This window comes from Heptranchias perlo, chromosome 18 (assembly GCF_035084215.1).
Source record: "Heptranchias perlo isolate sHepPer1 chromosome 18, sHepPer1.hap1, whole genome shotgun sequence".
In the NCBI taxonomy this organism is placed as follows: domain Eukaryota; kingdom Metazoa; phylum Chordata; class Chondrichthyes; order Hexanchiformes; family Hexanchidae; genus Heptranchias; species Heptranchias perlo.
Genome location: NC_090342.1, coordinates 4,889,504 through 4,905,885, shown reverse-complemented (window position 1 = coordinate 4,905,885; position 16,382 = coordinate 4,889,504). Strand labels below are relative to the sequence as shown.

The window sequence follows — 16,382 nt, the reverse complement described above, 5'->3', positions numbered from 1 at the left end:
AAAAGGAGTGGCACTGGGAGCCCTGGTGCCAGCTAACCAATGCAAGTGCTCGCACGCCCGCTCTACCAGATGGGCACCACTGGCCAGCCGGAGCAGGATGAGGGCCGAGACATTTGCAACGGTGGGGCGGGGAGGGGGAATAAGCTGCTTGGATTTCAGGACTTCTGCCTTTTGGGCGAGACGGACGCTCCGCACCTGTCACTCAAACCTCGCCCCCCCCCCCGGACGACCTGTCACTCAGGTGACGTCACGGAGCGGGGCGGGGCTGTTCCGCTGGGCGACGTCACAGGCGGGGGGGCGGTCCTCAGGTGACGTCTCACGGGGGGGGGCGGGGCGGGGCGGTCCCTGGATGACGTTGCCGGGCGGGAGGCGGTTATGGCGGCGAATTCAACTCCTCGGTTCCGGCGGTTGGAGAGTTGGAGCTCGATGAGGTGGCGAGGTACCGCGGAGGACGGGAAGCCCGGGCGGGCGGGCGGGCTTGGGGGAGTGGGAGCGAGCTGGGAAGCATCTATTCGAAGGTTCCGCGGGGCCCTGGGCGAAAAGGCTGAACTTTAGCCGGTCTCTCCTGAAGGCCTCAGAGCCCCTCACACGGTGAATTAGTTTGAAGTACGAGGAAGGAGTCCGGCAGCGCCTTCAAGCTGTCCGAGCGCGGCCCGAAGCCTCAGCCTTTGAAGCGCTTCGCGCTGCTTCGGGGCTCCGCCCGCTCCTGTGTTGTGGGCCGATGTGGTGGCCATTTTGTGCACAGCAAGATCCCACAAACAGCTAATGCGATGAATTGCCAACTAGTCTGTTTTAATGGGGGTTGGGTGAGGGATGCAAGTTGGACCCAGAGAGAACGGGGCGAACTCCGCTACTCTTCGAAATAGTGGCTGTGGGATCTTTCACATCCCACCTGAGGGAGCAGATGGGATCTTGGTTTGCTGTCTCTTCCGAAAAGCGGCACCTCCCTCAGTGCAGCACTCCCTCAGAACGGCATTGGGAGTATCGGCCCAGATTATGTGTTCGTGTCCCCGGAGTGTGACTTGTAGTTTCTGACTCACAGGCATGAGTGCTACCAACTGGGCCAAGTCAAAAGTGATGGGATTACGGTTATGAGCTCGCCCACTGATTCCCGAATGAATCATGTTCTGTTTTTATTACATTTGCTTTTTTGGCATTTTTGCCAGTGAAGTGGAGAGTAAATTCTGCAATCCCATTTGTTCTTTGTGAAATCTGCGATTCGGCGACCTTGACAATGCTGCAAATATTACATTGTATACTCCCAATGCTCTTTCCAGTCTCATTCTATTCGTATTGTTGCTGCTTGCTCTGTGGAGAAAGGGCTTCTCTGTTCCTCAGTCTGCAATTAGCTAGGGTCAATTTTCAGTGAATCTTGAGTAATGCACTATGGAAGCAAATGGTTTGTTTTTGATATGCTGAGAGTGTTTAAATTATAATTTTTAATTCTGTGTGCTCTTATACTTGTAAACTCTTTGACCTGCAAAATCTCAACTTCAGGAATGTCCCAATTTCACCTGTCTGCGCACTTATGCCATTGACCTGAGAGCAAATATTCATGTTCAATAAATGAATATATTTCACCAGCAATTGAGTTAAATATGTTACCAGGCATTGAGCCTTGTTGAAACTGTGACAAAAAGGAACCATTTCTGTCTGTGATGAGTTATTTATTGGATTCTTTCTTGCAGATCATAGCACATACAGGATTAAAATTAAGCACTGCTAGCTGAGTCATCAAGTTGCATAGAATATACATTGCGGTCTGGTATGCAGAAGGCACTGAAAGTCAGATATTTACCTATGGTTGTTGTGGACAAATAAGTGCTAATTGGAGTGCTCCTGTTACTCGTACCCTTGGACAGTGACCTGTCTCTCCAACCATTTGGAGTTTTTTTTTATTCGTTCACGGGATGTGGGCGTCGCTGGCAAGGCCGGCATTTATTGCCCATCCCTAATTGCCCTTTGAGAAGGTGGTGGTGAGCCGCCTTCTTGAACCGCTGCAGTCCGTGTGGTGACGGTTCTCCCACAGTGCTGTTAGGAAGGGAGTTCCAGGATTTTGACCCAGCGACAATGAAGGAACGGCGATATATTTCCAAGTCGGGATGGTGTGTGACTTGGAGGGGAACGTGCAGGTGGTGTTGTTCCCATGTGCCTGCTGCTCTTGTCCTTCTAGGTGCTAGAGGTCGCGGGTTTGGGAGGTGCTGTCGAAGAGGCCTTGGCGAGTTGCTGCAGTGCATCCTGTGGATGGTGCACACTGCAGCCACAGTGCGCCGGTGGTGAAGGGAGTGAATGTTTAGGGTGGTGGATGGGGTGCCAATCAAGCGGGCTGCTTTATCTTGGATGGTGTCGAGCTTCTTGAGTGGTGTTGGAGCTGCACTCATCCAGGCAAGTGGAGAGTATTCCATCACACTCCTGACTTGTGCCTTGTAGATGGTGGAAAGGCTTTGGGGAGTCAGGAGGTGAGTCACTCGCTGCAAAATACCCAGCCTCTGACCTGCTCTCGTAGCCACAGTATTTATATGGCTGGTCCAGTTAAGTTTCTGGTCAATGGTGACCCCCAGGATGTTGATGGTGGGGGATTCGGCGATGGTAATGCCGTTGAATGTCAAGGGGAGGTGGTTAGACTCTCTCTTGTTGGAGATGGTCATTGCCTCGCACTTATCTGGCGCGAATGTTACTTGCCACTTATCAGCCCAAGCCTGGATGTTGTCCAGGTCTTGCTGCATGCGGGCTCGGACTGCTTCATTATCTGAGGGGTTGCGAATGGAACTGAACACTGTGCAGTCATCAGTGAACATCCCCATTTCTGACCTTATGATGGAGGGAAGGTCATTGATGAAGCAGCTGAAGATGGTTGGGCCTAGGACACTGCCCTGAGGAACTCCTGCAGCAATGCCCTGGGGCTGAGATGCTTGGCCTCCAACAACCACTACCATCTTCCGTTTTGCTAGGTATGACTCCAGCCACTGGAGAGTTTTCCCCCTGATTCCCATTGACTTCAATTTTACTCGGGCTCCTTGGTGCCACACTCGGTCAAATGCTGCCTTGATGTCAAGGGCAGTCACTCTCACCTCACCTCTGGAATTCAGCTCTTTTGTCCATGTTTGGACCAAGGCTGTAATGAGGTCTGGAGCCGAGTGGTCCTGGCGGAACCCAAACTGAGCATCGTTGAGCAGGTTATTGGTGAGTAAGTGCCGCTTGATAGCACTGTCGACGACACCTTCCATCACTCTGCTGATGATTGAGAGTAGACTGATGGGGCGGTAATTGGCCGGATTGGATTTGTCCTGCTTTTTGTGGACAGGACATACCTGGGCAATTTTCCACATTGTCGGGTGGATGCCAGTGTTGTAGCTGTACTGGAACAGCTTGGCTAGAGGCGCAGCTAGTTCTGGAGCACAAGTCTTCAGCACTACAGCTGGGATGTTGTCGGGGCCCATAGCCTTTGCTGTATCCAGTGCACTCAGCCGTTTCTTGATATCACGTGGAGTGAATCGAATTGGCCGAAGACTGGCTTCCGTGATGGTGGGGATATCGGGAGGAGGCTGAGATGGATCATCCACTCGGCACTTCTGGCTGAAGATGGTTGCAAACGCTTCAGCCTTGTCTTTTGCACTCACGTGCTGGACTCCACCATCATTGAGAATGGGGATGTTTGCAGAGCCTCCTCCTCCCGTTAGTTGTTTAATTGTCCACCACCATTCACGACTGGATGTGGCAGGACTGCAGAGCTTTGATCTGATCCGTTGGTTGTGGAATCGCTTAGCTCTGTCTATAGCATGTTGCTTCCGCTGTTTAGCATGCATGTAGTCCTGAGTTGTAGCTTCACCAGGTTGGCACCTCATTTTTAGGTACGCCTGGTGCTGCTCCTGGCATGCTCTTCTACACTCCTCATTGAACCAGGGTTGATCCCCTGGCTTGTTGGTAATGGTAGAGTGAGGAATATGCCGGGCCATGAGGTTACAGATTGTGCTGGAATACAATTCTGCTGCTGCTGATGGCCCACAGCGCCTCATGGATGCCCAGTTTTGAGCTGCCAGATCTGTTCTGAATCTATCCCATTTAGCACGGTGGTAGTGCCACACAACACGTTGGATGGTGTCCTCAGTGCGAAGACGGGATTTCATCTCCACGAGGACTGTGCGGTGGTCACTCCTACCAATACTGTCATGGACAGATGCATTTGCGACAGGTAGATTGGTGAGGACGAGGTCAAGTAAGTTTTTCCCTCGTTGGTTCGCTCACCACCTGCCACAGGCCCAGTCTGGCAGCTATGTCCTTCAGGACTCGGCCAGCTCGGTCAGTAGTGGTGCTACCGAGCCACTCTTGGTGATGGACATTGAAGTCCCCCACCCAGAGTACATTTTGTGCCCTTGCTACCCTCAGTGCTTCCTCCAAGTGGTGTTCAACATGGAGGAGGACTGATTCATCAGCTGAGGGAGGACGGTAGGTGGTAATCAGCAGGAGGTTTCCTTGCCCATGTTTGACCTGATGCCATGAGATTTCATGGGGTCCAGAGTCAATGTTGAGGACTCCCAGGGCCACTCCCTCCTGACTGTATATCACTGTACCGCCACCTCTGGTGGGTCTGTCCTGCCGGTGGGACAGGACATACCCAGGGATGGTGATGGAAGAGTCTGGGACGTTGGCTGAAAGATATGATTCTGTGAGTATGGCTATGTCAGGCTGTTGCTTGACTAGTCTGTGGGACAGCTCTCCCAATTTTGGCACAAGTCCCCAGATGTTAGTAAGGAGGACCTTGCAGGGTCGACTGGGCTTGGTGTTTTGCCGTTGTCGTGTCCGGTGCCTTGTGGTCCGATGCCGGGTGGTCCGTCCGGTTTTATTCTTATTATGACTTTTCGTAGCGAGATTTTACAACTGAGTGGCTTGCTGGGCCATTTCAGAGGGCAATTAAGAATCAACCACATTGCTGTGGGTCTGGAGTCACATATAGGCCAGACCGGGTAAGGACGGCAGGCTTCCTTCCCTAAAGGACATTAGTGAACCAGATGGGTTTTTACGACAATCCGGTAGTTTCATGGCCATCGTTACTGATACTAGTATTTTAATTCCAGATTTTTATTTTAATTAATTGAATTTAATTAATTGAATTTAAATTCGCCAGCTGCCGTGGCGGGATTTGAACTCATGACTCTGGATTTTAGTCCAGGCCTCTGGATTACTAGCCCAGTAACATAACCACTATGCTACCGTACCCGTGTGGAGCTGATCACTGGGGCAAGCCATTCTACCCCATTACAAGCATCTTGTGGGGCTTTCGAAAGTACATATTTGGCAGCTGTATTTGTGTGGGGCAAATGGCAGTTTTGAATCCTGTGAATATCTGTCCATTTAAGTTATAAGAAATATATTTTGAATGTCCTTTGTTCTGGGATATCTTAAAGGAATTCAGTTATACCTTGGATGATATTGCATGAAGACTAGCCAGTTTGGCGCAGTTGGGTACAAAGCTAGTCAAAGACGAGTAGTGGATAGCCATGAATGAAATAAGTGACTGTTTCAAGCGTATGTTTTGTAATGAGGGTTAGTGCCTTTGATATTTTGACATTAATAAAGTTTCTAATTACTGTAAATATAGTTTGTACTGTCTGTGTTTGCTTGTTTAATGTTCAATAAACATGTTGAGCATTTGAGTCATGGTCTGATGCAGTGTATATTCATTCTCCTGCCTACCAAAGGGTGGCATGTGAAGTATTCCAGTAAACTGGAGCAGTGATTGGGGTCATGTTGCATCCTTCGATTTGCTACATTTACCTCCATTTTGAGAAGATAAAGGCACACTCTGCTCTGGAAGACGCAAGGGCTGCTATTGCAGTCAGATTTGCCACCCACCAATTCTCTAGCAGAATTTTCCTTTCCAAAGAAATTTGGGAAATAATAGTCAGAGTCTCCACTGTTTCTTCTTGGGAACATTAGATGTAAACTATCAGGTTCTGGGGATTTGTCTACTTGCGTTTCAGTAACGTTGTTAATGCCATTTCTTTTTGAATAATGACTTCTACAAATAGTTCTACACTGACTTTCTGGTGATTCTATTCTAAATCTCCTCCGTGAAAACTGGGACCAAGTACTTATTTAGTATTCCTTCATGCTCCACTACAAGTTTGCCTCCTTGATCTCTTAGTGGCCCTACCCTTACCCTGACTATTTTCTTTCTACCAATGTTCCTGTAGAGAGCTTTTGTTTTGCTAGTTTTCTCTCATATACTCTGAGTTTCTTGTCCACTTTTCTTTTTGTACCTTTCCTATATTTGCCCTGACTTTCATTTTTATTATCTGCCCTGTAGCACTAAATTTGATCCCATCTCCCCATACATCCATGGAGCACCAGTCTTTGTTAACCTTTTTCTCCCTTTCTGGAATGTACTTGATTTCTATCCCTTCTATCTCCTGTTTAAATAGTTCACATTGCTGATTTATTTGCTAATTTTCCTTTTCATTGAGTCTGGATAAGCTCCTTTTTATCTGGCTATTAATTATTTTCGCCATTGAAATACCCTGGCCCTTCCCTCGGTTTCTTCTGTTACACCTCTTACCTCCTTACTTTTAGATCATCCACTTGCTCTGGTTTATTAACCAGGCCAAGTAGTGCTCCCTTCCTTGTTGGCAAAGCAACATACTGACCGACAAACAGTTTTTAACATACTGCAAGAAAATTCACTTTCTCACCACCAACATTTTCTCCATCCCAGTCTTTTTCTGGATCATCAAAATCTCCTACATTATTACTCTATTGTTAATATATGGCTCGCTAATTAGCCCCTTCCCTATCTTTGTAATTGCCGCCCACCCCCCCCCCGAATTTTCCCTTCCTCTGACTGACCTTTTATGCATCCTTTCCCACTCCCCATCGCCCTACCATTGGCGGGTGGCTGTGTCTTCAGCCATCTTTACCATTTAAATTCATTTGTATTCATGCCAACAAATACAGCTACCCCTTCCCCTACCTTTTAATATCCCTTTTAAAAGTTTTCTACCCAGATATAATTAATTGCATCTATTCATACAGACCATGTTTCAGTTGCTGCTGTTATGCCACAATTTATTTTAATCAGTGACTAATTCACATCCTGATTTCTTTATCATTTTGCTCTGTTTAGGTTCTTTGAGCCTTTCTACCTATATACCTGTTAAGTGCTTGGATCCTTTCTAACCTTACTCCGTATTATTTTGGCTTTCATCTCACGGATCACTAGCAGGTGAGACCCAACTTCCCATATCTTATGAGTGTTTAAGCACCATTTGATGTTTTACTACATTAAAAGCGCGATATAAATGCAAGTTGTTGTTTATCCTCGCCTTGAGACCTAGGTAAGCTTTCAGTAATCTGCTTGGGAAAATGAACAGGAAACCAGGTCTAGTAATTGCAATTGGCTTAGACTTTTGCCTTCATATGATTTTACTCCAATCTTTGAAAAAGACCTTGTTTCAAGTTTAAAAATGTTGAACAAGTTGATTAAATAAAAATGGTACCAGCCATAATATATATTAATACATTTATAGTAGACACCTTCCACCTCACTCCTGAGTGGACAAAATCATTAGAAAAAAATTGCAACACTAAGAAATGAACAAACTTAATCCTTAAGTTCTGGACAACACAGAGTTTCCATGAATTTTTAGCAACGTGGGAACCTAATCTACACTGTTTCTTGGAAGTTCAAACCAATTTTTCTCCAGATTTTCAAATTGGTTCTTTGCAAACTGGCTTTCCTGAGAATTCCCTGGACATGATTTTCATTTCAACAGAACAGTTCCATTTGATATCCTGGAAAAGAATTACCGGGACTTTGAATATCATTTTTTAAAAAAAATAATTGAACTAATCACACTGCACTATTTAAGTTCAAATTACTTCTCTCTCCAGCCTGTATTTACCACATTGTATTGAAATAAGTTTGGCATAAGAATCTGAACTATTCCTTCTTAAACTGCTTGTGTACTGTGACTGGATTTAAAGGGATAGCCACTGAATCAAAACTGGACGCAAGTACCTCATTTTTACCACAATATCTAAAACTTGCTTTCCCTTCCGAGCTGCCCACACTACACTTTTTTGCCCATCCCCTGCCATATTAATTTCAGCTTGCCATCCCCTACTGCTCTTGTTGACCCACTCTCTTTCTTCCCCCACCTCCCTGCCTAGGACATTGGTCCCAGCTCTGTTCAGGTGTAGCCTGCAGCTCACTTCTGCCCCAGCACAGGTCCTAATGCCCCAGTGAATCTGAACCATTCACTCCGACTCTCTTGTCTCTTGCCATGCATTTATCTCTCTTATCTCTCTCATCTGACTCTTTCTGTACCAGTTGGTGCATGGTTAATCCTGAGATTGCTATCCTTGAGTCATAAAATGATGCCACACAGAAGGAGGCCATTCGGTCCATCGAGCCTGTGCCAGCTCTTTGAAAGAGCTTTCCAATTAGTCCCACTCCCCTGCATATTTTTCCCCTTGAAGTATTTATCCAATTCCCTTTTGAAAGTTTTTATTGAATCTGCTTCCACCATCCTTTCAGTCAGTGCATTCCAGATCATAACGACTCACTGCATTAAAAAAAATTCTCCTTATCTCGCCTCTGCTTCTTTTGTCAAGTCCTGCTTCTTAATTTACTTAACGTCTGGACCTGAATACTGATCTTCCTTACCTTGTTGGCTGAGATATGAATCAGGCTAAGATTGTTTCCCCTTCCGCTCCCTCGGCTTCTGTGCCCATTATTGCCCTTAATCTGGGATGCAACACGCCATTTGGGACTCCAGGTTACGGAAACAATCATTGACTCCTCTCGCTGATCTCCCTACAATCAATTGCAGGTGTCAGCCGTGGATCAGTGGGTAGCACCCTCGCTTCTGAATCGGAAGGTTGTGGGTTCAACTCCCACTTCAGAGATTTGAGCACGTAATCCAGGCTGACACTCGAACAGTACTGGAGGAGTGCCGCAGTGTTGGAGGCGCTGTCTTTCAGATGAGGCGTTAGGTGGATGTTATAGATCCTATGGCATTATGAGCCGGTGTGTTAAAGGAACTCGTTGGCACTGTGGGCGAGGCTAATGTTCTCTGACCTTTGGGGCAGGGGTTCAAACCCAGGCTCAGTTTGTTTACTGACTGTAAGGGTTCAATGGGAAATAACTTTGGGCAGTCTCAATCCAGTGAGCCCCGGTCTGTAGCATAACGGTGCTAATTGGCAGAGTCAGTGAGGTGGGCACTAATGACAAAATGTGATAGCGGTGCAGTCGGAGGTGCTGTTCTGCGGTGGAGGTGTATCACTGGGGCAGAGTTGGTAGAAAGCTTCACTGGGTGCCTGAAGTAGAAAGTATGCAGAGGAGGCTTGAAGGGCCATATGTTCTACTCCTGGTCCTATTTCTTATGATCTACATGGTGTCCTGGCCAATATTTATCCCTCAACCAACATCACTAAAACAGATTATCTGGACATTATCATATCTCCCCCTGGTACATTACAACAGTGACTATGCTTCATTGGCTGTAAAGCGCTTTGGGACGTACTGAGGATGTGAAAGGTGCGGTATAAATGCAAGTTCGTTCGTTCTTTGTTTCCCACTGCTACTGCCTTCCTGCACTTCACCCATGTGGGTAATTTTTCCAATGCTTGTGGCTGCTCTCTTTTCCCCCCCCCCCCACTCAGTAACAATTATTCAGTAGCGAAAACATATTTGCCAAGGCAGTGCTCTCAGTGGAGTCCTGCACGTCGTCCTTCTCCTCCACTGCACCTTGACATGGTGATTGATTCTTGGGATCAGAGGGTTGTCTTATGAGGAGAGATTGAGCAGAAAAATAACCTATATTCTCTGGAATTGAGAAGTATGAGAGGTGACCTCATTGAAACGTATAAAATTCTTCGAGAGCTTGAGCGTTAGATGCTGAGATACTGTTTCCTGTGGCTGGAGAGTCTAGAACTAGGGTTCATAGTCTCAGGATAAGGGGCCGGTCATTTAGGACTGAGATGAGGAAAAATTTCTTCACTCGGAGGGTTGTGAATCTTTGGAATTCTCTACCCCAGAGAGCTGTTGATGCTCAGTCATTGAGTATATTCAAGACTGAGATCAATAGATTTTTGGAGACTAAGGGAATCAAGGGATATGAGGATAGGGCGGGAAAGTGGAGTTGAGGTCGAAGATCAGCCATGATATTATTGAATGGCGCAGCAGGCTCGAGGGGCTGTATGGCCTACTCCTGCTCCTATTTCTTATGTTCAGCAGCTTCCAATTGTTACCCTTTGTCGCTCTGTCTGCTGTGGGGGGAGTGACCACTTCTTGGAACGTGTTTCCCAGCAGCCCGTCCAGCTCACATATGTGATGGAGTGTCTGCCATTCCTCGACTTCAGTAACTTTCAGCCTGACTGAATGCAACTGGAGACATTTCCTGCAGATGTTGCCCAAACCATCCTTGAACTCTCACATTCAGCAAGATTTGTACAGCTCTAGTCAACTGACCTGCCGTTAACATTTTAAACTTTAACTTATGCTACAAATACAAAATATAAAGCTACAATTCATAATGTAAGAGGTGAGTCTAACTACAATACATTGAGGTTGAAATTTAAATCTAAATTCAGACAAACAAAACTAATAATAGGAAGCAGTTACTACCCATTTATTCTAAGTGCCCTGTATCATATATATCAAAATGTAGTACACCCTGTACCTTAAATGTTACAATGTTTGATTAACCAATTTTCACTTACAGGTGCAAAACTGCAGTAGCTTAATAATATCTTTATCAAACACCAATCTTGTATTCCACAAAGCTAAAAGGCCCTAAACATTTGACCGAAATCCGTCCATTTTTCAGGATATCTCCCCTTCTGCCTCCCATCCTTCAGCAGGTCTGTCCTTCCATTGTGTCTTTCCTGCAGTCTGTGTTTCTTTAGTATAAGCCTAGGATAAACCACACTAAAGATAGTTTCCAATATTCTCTTCTAAATCTGTACCAGTATCGCATTGTTACAAATCTTGGCTCCTGCTTTTAGAAATTCTCTGGAGTACAGCAGAGCTAGTCACTCCCATAAGTCGCCTGAACATCTTGTGTTTCAGGGCCTGCTTAATATTTAACTATACAACAGGAGTACAACAATAGTGATTCGAACTGGATATTCGTGTCTTTCGTACATGTCACCATGTGCCTCTCCAGTCTTTTTGGAAGCAGGCCAAGAAATGATTTGGTAAGATGATGCTGTAACAAATTGTTAAGCAGCTTTATTTCACAGCAAATGGACAAACAGTTATGATTGGACTCAATTCATCAGTACAACTTGTCTTTGTGCAGTAATGCAACATAATAAATACACAATGCTTTTCCACATCGGTAGGTTGTCTTGCTTGACTTAAAATAACTCCTAACCACCCTCTTGCATTCTCCTGCTGAGCCTGGCAAAATATGCCCTTCTGTTTAAAAACCTGACTGTCCGTGTCTCTCTGACTATTTTTTTCCATTTCCCTATGTTCATAAATCAAAGAGCTGGATCCTGGTCAGACAATTCCTGCCAAGGACCTCCCAACACAATGGGTGTGAGGTGGTTATCCATTTAGCAAGACAATCTGATTAAGCTTTCCCAAAGACTGCAAAATAATTAAAGTCAAGTCTGTTTTATAAATCTGAAACCCTAACTTCAAAGCCTTGTCTGTCATCATTGGCTTTGGGACATCCTGAGTATGTGATAAGGCATTGAATCAATCCAACTTGTTTCTTGTTCCCAAGTTGGTTTTGTTGACAGAATTGCCTGGCATCATTTAATACTGAGCAGTAATTACCACGTCCAGTTCCACAAGTTTTCCATCGAAAGGACAGATACGAAATTAGGATTTCTGCAGGTCTTTCTCTTCCCCCTCCCCTCACCCCCCACCCCTGCCAGATTCTATCAAAGAAACAGCACAGTAAACTGAAAGAAAATCTTTAAGTAGTATAGATTGTGGGTGATCTACAATCCCCAGGAATCAAATCCACCCACAGCATCCTTACTTTCAAGAATATGAAATTCTGCGTGCTTGGTGAGTTGGTGGTAGATAATTTTTGAAATGAATTATAGGGAAGTTTGATATAATGTGTATATTGTACAGAATATCTTCCAACAAGTGATAATTACTTTTTTTTTTGAAGAGTGAGAATATATGAATATATGGTTATGCAAAATGCAACAGTCAGACTGAAACCACTTCACACAGGTTACACTTGCAAACAGTTCATTTTGGTTTTTTTGAATTTCATTTTCTGAATTTTTAAAGCTCGCTGTTCGGTTTTCCACAGTTTACATCAAGAATTAAGTGCCCACATCAAAGTATTGCTGCACAGCAATTCTTTTCAAACAAGTCCTGGGAATTTTAGGGATAAAGCTAGATTTATTAAACTGACTTAACTTTAAGCATTTCTTTCCATGAGACATAAAACCATATATATTTCATGAAATTAGTTTGATGCTTGAGTTGCAAGGGCTGACAGTGCACTAAGTGGTTTGCATATAATTCATTTTGATGGTTACATATTTAACTTTTTATTTGTAGCTTGTTGCACAGTATGGGAACCAAAATCATTCCTGTTAGCAAGTTCCTTCATGGTCGTTAGGTTGGGAGTTCCAAGATTTTGACCTAACAGCACTGTGGGAGGACTGCAGCGGTTCAAGAAGAAGGCCCACCACCACCACCTTCTCAAGGGCAACTAGGGATGGGCAATAAATGCTGGTCTTGCCAGCGATGCCCACATCCCGAGAATGAATATATAAAAAAAGACATGTTTTCGTTCGAGGAAAATGCTACTTTTTGCCCCGCGAGACACATAGTCCATGGTGAGGGGTTTTGGAGAATATCTTTTTAAAATGAACAGCTGAGCAAAATATTTTCAAGTAAAAAAAAATGTAGGATTTACAGAAATCTGGACAATATTGGTTTATTTTCCTCTGAAGGAGTTTTGTTGCATACTGTGACTTTTCACCAGTTGCAAAATGACTCCTTACCATGGCAGTACATTTTTTTTGATTTGTTATCAGAATGTGGGCGATGCTGGCAAGGCCGGCATTTATTGCCCATCCCCGTTGCCCTGAGAGGGTGGTGGTGGGTTGCTGCCTTGAACAGTTGGCGCTCTTGTGATGATGGAGCTCTCGTGATGGCATTAGTTAGGGAAATTCCAGAATATTGACCCAACATCAGTGAAGGGACGACGGTATATGCCCAGGTCAGGATGGTGTGTGACTTGGAGGTGGTGGTATTCCCAGGACTTTGATGTTCTTGTCCTTTTCACTAGTTGAGGTCACGGGGAGGGAGGTGCTTTTGAAGTACCCTTGGTGAGTTGCTGCCGTGCTTTCTGTAGATTGTGTACACAGTGTGCCAATAATGGAGGGGTGGAAGGAAGCAATACATAAAATGTGCATAAAATGGCTGCCTCAGTCACTAATGCAGCAAGTGGCTGCACTTCAAAGTAATTTACTGGATGTGAAGCACTTTGGGATATCCTGAGAGATGTGATAAGGCGCGATACAAATACACGTTTTTTTTAACACTGAAATTTTCTTAATGTTCTGTTCTTTTTTATTAGGGCATTCAGAACCTTTTCGTGCAACACAGCTTTGGAACAATATTATCCACGCCCTCCAAACCCAGGTGGAAGTGAGACAGTATAGACGGCATTGGAGAACATACAGTAACTGCTTCACTGGCACTGATGCTGTTGATGTGGTTCTTAGTCATCTCATGCAAAACGTGTACTTTAGCAACAGTGATATTTCGCGTTTAAAGGCGGTTCGTCTCTGCCAGGCTTTGATGGATCATAAAGTGTTCGATCCTGTCGGTACGAGACTCTTCGGGAAAGAGCAGGAGTTGATGTTTGAGGACCGGGGTAGCAGTCTCTACAGGTTTCTGGACAGTTGCACTTTGCCAGGAGATGGAAAAGACCAAGAAACTGAGAATTTGTCGTGTCACGAAAGACTGATGATGAAGAGGAAATTTCCCACGTAAGATTTTTTTTTTCTTCTTCATAGGATGTGGGCATTGCTGGTAAAGTCGGTAATTATTGTCCATCAATAAATAGTGTGGCTTGCTCGGCCACTTCAGAGAGCAGTCATAAGAACATAAGAACATAAGAAATTGGAGCAGGAGTAGGCCAATCGGCCCCTCGAGCCTGCTCCGCCATTTAATAAGATCATGGCTGATCTGATCCCAACCACAAATCTAAAGAACACAAGAAGTCGGAGCAGGACCCGGCCACATAGCCCCTGGGCCCTCTCCGCCACCCACAGGGCATTGACCGATCCGAACTCAGCTTCATGTCCAATTTCCTGCCCGCTCCCCATAACCCCTAATTCCCTTTACTTCGAGGAAACTGTCTATTTCTGTTTTAAATTTATCTAATGATGTAGCTTCCACAGCTTCCTGGGGCAGCATATTCCACAGACCTACCACCCTCTGAGTGAAGAAGTTTCTCCTCATCTCAGTTTTGAAAGAGCAGCCCCTTATTCTAAGATTATGCCCCCTAGTTCTAGTTTCACCCATCTTTGGGAACATCCTTACTGCATCCACCCGATCAAGACCCCTCACAATCTTATATGTTTCAATAAGATCGCCTCTCATTCTTCTGAACTCCAATGAGTAGAGTCCCAATCTACTCAACCTCTCCTCATATGTGCGCCCCCTCATCCCCGGGATTAACCGAGTGAACCTTCTTTGTACTGCCTCGAGAGCAAGTATGTCTTTTCTTAAGTATGGAGACCAAAACTGTATGCAGTATTCCAGGTTGGTGTGGGACTGGAGTTACATGTAAGCCCAGACCGGGTAAGGACAGTAGGTTTCTTTCCATAAAGGGCATTAATGAACCAGTTGGGTTTTTATGGCAATCCGATAGGTTCACTTTTGCTGATACCAGATTTTTCTTTCCAGATTTAAAAAAAAATTGAATTCAAACTCTCAAGGTAGGATTTGAACACTCGTTCTCTGGATTATTAGTCCAGTAACATAGCCACAACACTACCTTACCCAGCAGTTTCAAAAGTACCCTCAGATTTTTGTCTGTTGTGAACTGGAGAATATACAGAAAATATGCAGAACATGGCTGATGCAGTTCTAATTTGAATATAAACATATTTTAGCACTCTGCTTGAGACTAATATATACCAGTGCAAAAATACAATTTGAATGTACATAACTTGAATTATTTTTCTTCTGGTCGTGCACGCTTCCATATCCAAGGCTGCGAAAAACGACCCCCTGCCGCTCCATAACTTGCTGAAAAGTAGTGAGAGAGCAACCTAGGTTAATTGTCTTTTGGTTATTCTTTTAAAATTCTTTTTCCCTTGTCCTGGCCAAGATAGAGAATCTGTTGGGGTGGAGGGGAGTACGATGAGCTGGAAATGTGAATGTGGGGTCTTCCTTCGCCAAACCTCCCCTCTGCCATTGCTCCCTGGACATAGATCTAGATGTGATACTGCACTTCTCGGATCCCCAAATACTCAGTGCATTGCAAACAGTGTTCAAGATTTGATAGCTGCAACCACTGGATTGCGGAAAACGTTGAATAAAATATTTAGTTTTATACCGCCAATGTTTAATTGCCTACTATTTTGTTTTTTGTAATACCAGTCTTAAATAGACAATGACTAGAAAGTATTCCATACATCCTTATTTACAAAACCCAGTCATGAAATTTTAATTGCTGCATTTTTTTTGCTTTAAACAGACCAGATGAAATAACTTTTTCGAATCCTGTTGCCTTGGAAGCTTGTGATAAAAGAATTGAAGAGCTTTTGCAAACAATCAACCTTCGTCCATCACTGCCGCCAAACCTAAAAATAAATGCACCAACCAATCTGCTGTCTAAAAAAGGTGAATCTGCTATTTTTATATTATTTTTATGTTGCCACAAAGACCTACACATGCAAAAAGCATTTCATTTTTCTGTATGTGTATCTATCGCTGTGTTTCATCTGAGATGTAATGCAACTTTCTTAAAAGTTAAGTAACTAAACCTTGTCTGTATTTTCAATGTCGTGTTTGATAGAGGTCCAGGATTTAAATGTTAGCTGTTCATTTCTTTTTGCCCCTAAGTATATGGAATAAATTACAAGTTTTATGCACGCGTTGTTTCAAATAACTTTAGATGTCGGCAGGAATCTCCTAAGCTCCCACTAGCATTTTTGAATAAGCACCCTCGCTGACGAACACAGATTTCAGCTAGCACTGGGACCGAACTTTTATTTCAGGTTTTGATTCTCACTTTCTCCTCTTCGGCATTTCCTTGCAAGCGGGTCCATAATATCAATCTTCCTGCAGTTAGGTGCGTGGGAACCATCAGTGTCACTGGCATCGTTGTGACTGTCTTTCAGTGATCAGGGAGTGGGTAAAGATGAGTTGAGCAATACTTGGTTTC

The 16,382-nt window shown here is 44.6% G+C and overlaps 1 protein-coding gene across 1 annotated transcript in view; it reads left to right on the top strand.

The window, feature by feature from the left end:
• The first annotated feature begins 358 nt into the window (after window positions 1–358).
• depdc4 (DEP domain containing 4) overlaps window positions 359–16,382 on the top strand; it is a 34,146-nt gene continuing 18,122 nt past the window's right edge. Inside the window, exons 1-3 of the mRNA XM_068000024.1 lie at window positions 359–439; window positions 13,560–13,974; window positions 15,693–15,838. Coding sequence (XP_067856125.1) covers window positions 376–439; window positions 13,560–13,974; window positions 15,693–15,838 — 625 coding nt within the window. The 5' untranslated portion in view covers window positions 359–375. The remainder of the gene's footprint in view (window positions 440–13,559; window positions 13,975–15,692; window positions 15,839–16,382) is intronic.